Source organism: Poecilia reticulata, linkage group LG19 (assembly GCF_000633615.1).
Source record: "Poecilia reticulata strain Guanapo linkage group LG19, Guppy_female_1.0+MT, whole genome shotgun sequence".
Taxonomy (NCBI): Eukaryota; Metazoa; Chordata; class Actinopteri; order Cyprinodontiformes; family Poeciliidae; genus Poecilia; species Poecilia reticulata.
In genome coordinates this window covers 9,331,017-9,336,305 of record NC_024349.1, presented here as the reverse complement: position 1 = coordinate 9,336,305, position 5,289 = coordinate 9,331,017, and the positions used below count along the sequence as shown (strand labels likewise).

At 41.9% G+C, this 5,289-nt stretch overlaps 2 protein-coding genes across 2 annotated transcripts; both read left to right on the top strand.

The window, feature by feature from the left end:
• The first annotated feature begins 349 nt into the window (after positions 1–349).
• Positions 350–2,389, top strand: crygmxl2 (crystallin, gamma MX, like 2). Its single transcript, XM_008436833.1, has 3 exons — positions 350–457; positions 944–1,186; positions 2,058–2,389. Exons 1-3 carry the CDS (start codon positions 449–451, stop codon positions 2,331–2,333), a joined length of 528 nt encoding a protein of 175 aa, XP_008435055.1. The 5' UTR covers positions 350–448; the 3' UTR covers positions 2,334–2,389.
• Positions 2,390–2,643: 254 nt separating this feature from the next.
• On the top strand, positions 2,644–5,194 carry crygmx (crystallin, gamma MX). The gene is made up of 3 exons (XM_008436832.1): positions 2,644–2,738; positions 4,245–4,487; positions 4,567–5,194. The coding sequence occupies exons 1-3, from the start codon at positions 2,730–2,732 to the stop codon at positions 4,840–4,842; spliced, it is 528 nt and encodes a 175-aa protein (XP_008435054.1). The 5' UTR covers positions 2,644–2,729; the 3' UTR covers positions 4,843–5,194.
• Positions 5,195–5,289: the final 95 nt, after the last annotated feature.

Sequence of the window (5,289 nt, the reverse complement as noted above, 5' to 3'; positions counted from 1 at the left end):
AAAGCTGGAAACGTTTAAAGTTTCCCATCTAAGGAAAACTTAAAGCAAAAAATGGTGAGTGGGCCTCCAAAAAATGACCTGTACACCTCAAATGCTTTGTTTCTGGGGGGCCACATAACCAAAGGGCTTTGTGTGACATTTCAAAAGGAAGCATCACACGGTGGAACAAGGATCATGCAAACACAGAATAACACTTGTGTGCTGTTCATTTTTTTGTTTTTCTTTTTGACGACGGGGGAGGGGGTTGCCAATTCTATAGGTAAACTCTAGCAGACAGGAGGTAAGTTAACCCTGGGCTCACACACAAAAGAAACAGTGGTCAACATCTGAAAAGGTAAAGAGTAGTAGTCCCTGACGCGTCAAAGGCCTCATGGTCAGCAGGAGAGTATAAAAGGACCTGTAGGTGAGCGCAGGGCTACGGTGCGAAAACATCCACAGCCCTTCAGCCATGGGAAAGGTATGAGCTCCTCATGCAGGAAGGAACCAGCCAGGGCAAAAAAGCAGAAAAGGAAAAATGTATTCTGTGTTGGAGCAACAGAAACAAAAAAAAAGGGAGAAAAGTTACAAACTACGGGGTTCCAATCATTTTTCTCCTTTGCCATTTTGTACTTTTGCAATTTTTAGTCATATCTGACTTCTTCAGCTGTAAAAGGATGTAGTCTGGCAACAATGGAAACCATTGCCAACGCGGTCAGCAATTTAAAAATGTACTGGTACGCAGTGGTTAGGAACAGCGATTGTTTTTTGTGTATAAAATGGAGGAAGGTTAGGTATGAAGTAAAAGCTTAAATATGTTTTTCCAGGTAGCAAAAGACTGACCTAAAATCCAGAGTGAATGAATACGAAAATATACACAGAATAAACAACTTTTCACCCATCAAGCAATAAAATTTAAGTTCAAATGTATAAATTTTAGTTAAAATCCTTGCCTTCCTTTCCTTAGATTGTGTTTTACGAGGGCCGAAACTACATGGGCCGCCACTGGGAGTGCAGCAGTGACTGCATGGACACCTTCCGGCACTTCAACTGCTGCAACTCCATGCGCGTCAGCGGCGGCCACTGGGTGGCCTACGAGAAGCCTCACTACATGGGCTACCAGTACATCCTCGGCCCTGGCGACTACCCGGACTACCACTCCTGGATGGGCTTCAACAGCTGCATTCGCTCCTGCCAGATGTTCCCCCCCGTAAGTTTATCAGGCAGACAGATCAGTGGCACCTCACTCTCCAGCCAGCTCATTGACACCTTGCACATAAAAAAGCTGCTTTGGAAGTACACGTCACTCACTAACACAGGTCATAGTTTAAAAGGTTTCTGCTTATAAATCCAGTTAGGTTTTGTAAGAATAGGATGTGCTGTAAACCCCTAAATCAAGGGGTGTCAAACTCATTTTTGTTTTGGGCCAAATTAAGATCATGGATGCTCTTAAAGGGCCGGTTGTGGCAGAAAACATCAATAAAACCTGATCACAAACTGTTAAAATATCAACAAATTCTTAAAATTAAATAATATTATTTAGCATCTTTTCAGTCCCTCCAGGACGTCATGATTCTTTTTGTAAGTTTTTGCAATAAAAATCAAAGTATTTGTGGTACTAATGTGGAAATATTTGCGCCTATTTATGACGGTAAACGCGACATTTTATTGCTCGCTGTATAGATCATGGATTATAATCTGACATCAATTAAGGCTGAGGCAGCTGTTTAGTACAATTAAGAACGTTTTTGATCATTTTTGAGAAAAATGTGCAATAAACTCCCAATTGTTAGTGCAATATGTTGATTTTGCGTGAATTCCCATAATAATTCACAGGAAATTGGAGGAACTGATTGATATAGATCAGGAGCCAGAGCAAGCAGATAAGAACTGCATTGATTTGATTGATAACATAATATTTAAGCACACGTAATGTTAGTGTAGAATCTAGAAGGCCACATAAAAACTATGGCAGACCGGATTTGAGTTTGACACACATGCCCTAAAGGTAGATTTGTAAAAGTCCTTTCACGGATATTAAAACAGCATGATAACCAAACTCCGATGTCTTTCACTTCCAGTATAGAGGATCCTACAAGATGAGGCTCTACAACAGGCCCGAGATGATGGGGCACATGATGGAGTTCATGGACGATTGCCCCAACGTGTACGACCGCTTCCACCACCGAGACATCTACTCCTGCAACGTCATGGAGGGCTACTGGATCTTCTACGAGCATCCCAACTATAGAGGACGGCAGTACTTCATGCGCCCAGGAATGTACAGGTCCTGCGGGGACTGGGGCGGCTTCAACCCCATGATCGGCTCTTTCAGGAGGATGAGGACTAACATGTAAAACTCCACCCATGCAAGCATCAAATGAACAATAAACATGTAACTCTAAAACACAAACGTCTTTTCTTTTGGTGGTGTTATTTGAAGAAGTCTGTGCAATTACAAAATCGTGCATTTCTGGCATTCATGCAGATACTGCAACTCTTACTGAGGGCCTCAGGGGGAAAAATGCAGTTGTACAGTATTTTTCTACAGACAGGCAGAGCTTTGAGAGAGACAAAGCAGCTGCTGCAGCTTCCCATTCCTATAGTGTCCTACCTTGTATAGAGCGCACTGTGCTGACACGACAAAGCTTTGTGTCAGGCTCACAAAGGCCTGATCCCAGCAGGATCTATAAAGAGGACTGGTCAGAAGCTTTGCACCCGATCTGGTCTGAACTTAACTGAACAAAGTCACAATGGGCAAGGTAAGCTTGAGTTTTTAAGTTCCGTAGAGTTACTGAAATGCAAATACTTGATTTGTAGTTTGTGGTTTAGAGTAATCACAAATGAAACTGCGGATATATACTGATCAATAAGTTTGGGATAGAAAATGCAAACTATCAATACATAAAGTAAAATAATGCAAATTAAAATGCAAAAACAAGTAGCAAAATACCAGTTTCTACGTATTTTCAGTTCAGAATCAGACTTTTATTCACCATTTAATTGGCTCTTTGATTTTCTATTCAGCTTTCCTTCACTAACTTTTATTCATCTGCCAGTCTTTTCAAAACTTTACAGTCATAAAAAGATATTCAATAATTAACCTGATTTTTCAAACCTGGCTCAGAATAGTACAGGCTTAAAAATCATTCAGTGTAGAGAACATATCCACCTTTTGTTAAAGGACATGACTAAAATCATTCTCTCTTTTTCACAAAGTACTGTAGAAGTAAACTTTGAATTTTGTTAAGATTAAATCAATTCAGAGAAATATAGATTCTTTACAAAGAGTGATATATTTCAAGTGTTAATTTGGATGATTATGAATGACAGGAAATGCAGCCTTTTAGTCTGGCGTGGCGTCGCATGGCGTCATGTGGCGTTACGGTGCGTGACGTAGTGTGACGTTGTGTTGCATGGTGGCGATCAGCCTGTGGCTCTGCTGAAGTATTCAAGAACCCCAGATTGCTTTCATAGCAGCCTTAATCACAGGTTTTGTGGTCTGATGACTCTCGTCTTTCTCTTGAAAATACCCTTATTACCTACCAAGTCTTGAAAACTCTTGATTTTATCTTAAAATTGGGCTTCGAACCATAAAGTCAGTCTTAACCCTGCAGTTATCCCTGTTGCATTGCACATGCCACACTTTTTCCTTACACTCAACTTTCCATTACTGCACTTAGCACACTCTGAACAGTCTGGTTTTTTTTTTGTTTGCATTGATTGTTTGTGGATGGTGTCATGACTAATGTATAACTTCTAGTTCAGCAGTCTTTCCCATGAGTGTGTAGGAAATATAACATTTCTGTATTTAGCAATATTTAGATTTACGGAGGAAATAAGGGGAAATAATTGCCTACTTGAGATACATCACAATTTGTGTGCTGAGTCTGAATGAGCTTTAAATTCCTTCAAACTGCTGAAATACATTAGGTCATAGGGGAAACTTTAATGTACCGAGATGCCTTCAACACTCATTGGGTAGGACAGAACAGATCACTGTGTTTCAGCCAGGGGGGTAGATTCTTCATTATTAGTGATCCTAAAAATAGAAAAAAAAAAAAAAAACATGTCAGTGATAGGCACTGATCCTTTAGAATTTGCAGTTTCCAACATATATTTCTTATGAAATGCTTTATTGACTTTTTATTGGTCTTGGAGTTCCAATCCAAGCCTCTTTCGGTTCTGCGACTCCAAATTTACTGGTATTTTATGAACAACCAGAGAGAGCTTGGGGAACGGTGGTGATGCTTTTCTTTCGAATGCAGATTATCTTCTATGAAGACAGGAACTTCCAGGGCCGTAACTATGAGTGCAGCAGCGACTGCCCCGAGATGCAAAGCTTCTTTAGCCGCTGCAACTCCATAAAGGTCGACAGCGGCTGTTGGGTGGCCTACGAGAAGCCCAACTACTCCGGCTACCAGTACATGCTGCACAAGGGAGAGTATCCCGACTACCAGCGTTGGGCCGGGTTCAACGACTGCATCCGCTCATGCCGCATGGTGCCTCCTGTGAGTTCTTAATGGCTACTCGATCAGTCAGGTTTTCTCTAATCGTGCAGCACTGAAACTGTCACACTTTCCTCTGCAGTACAAGGGCAACTACAGGATGAAGATCTTTGAGCGTTCTGACTTTGCCGGACAAAATCTAGAGCTGGTGGAAGACTGCCCAGATCTCCACGAGCGCTTCCACACCCGTGACATCTCCTCTGTCAACGTCATGGAGGGCTACTGGATGCTGCACGAACACACCAACTACAGGGGGCGCCAGTACTTCTTGCGTCCGGGAGAGTACAGAAGGCACAGCGAGTGGGGAAGCACCAGCGCTACCTTCGGCTCTCTGAGACGCGTCACAGAGATCAACTGATTTATAGTTCATTTTTCTTTTCTTTTTTTTACCCCCTCTGAGCCCCACTCTTTAACCCTTCCCCCTTTAGTTTCTCAGGTGCCAGCTCTGTTGGAGCGTGGTCTCAGCTGTGTGGTCTCCAAACCTGCAATCCAACACTTTAATGATTTGGTCTATCTGAGGAGGCCTTGTGGCTTTGCTTGGTCGCTTTGCATTGAAGTTGTTCTCCAACTCAGTGCTCAAACAAAGCTCACACAGAATATTAATCATTTTCGCTTTGGTCATCCCATCGTGAAAAAGATTTTGCCCGCAGGTCCTGAACCTTCTGTCCTACTGAAATCACAATAAATGAAAACTTGATGAAAATCAACAAGAGGGACTTTTCTATTTTTTGTTCACCATCACAGCTGTCATTGTCAGATGATCTTCTCTTAAACTTTAAACGCAAATATGGATGCAAACATAAAG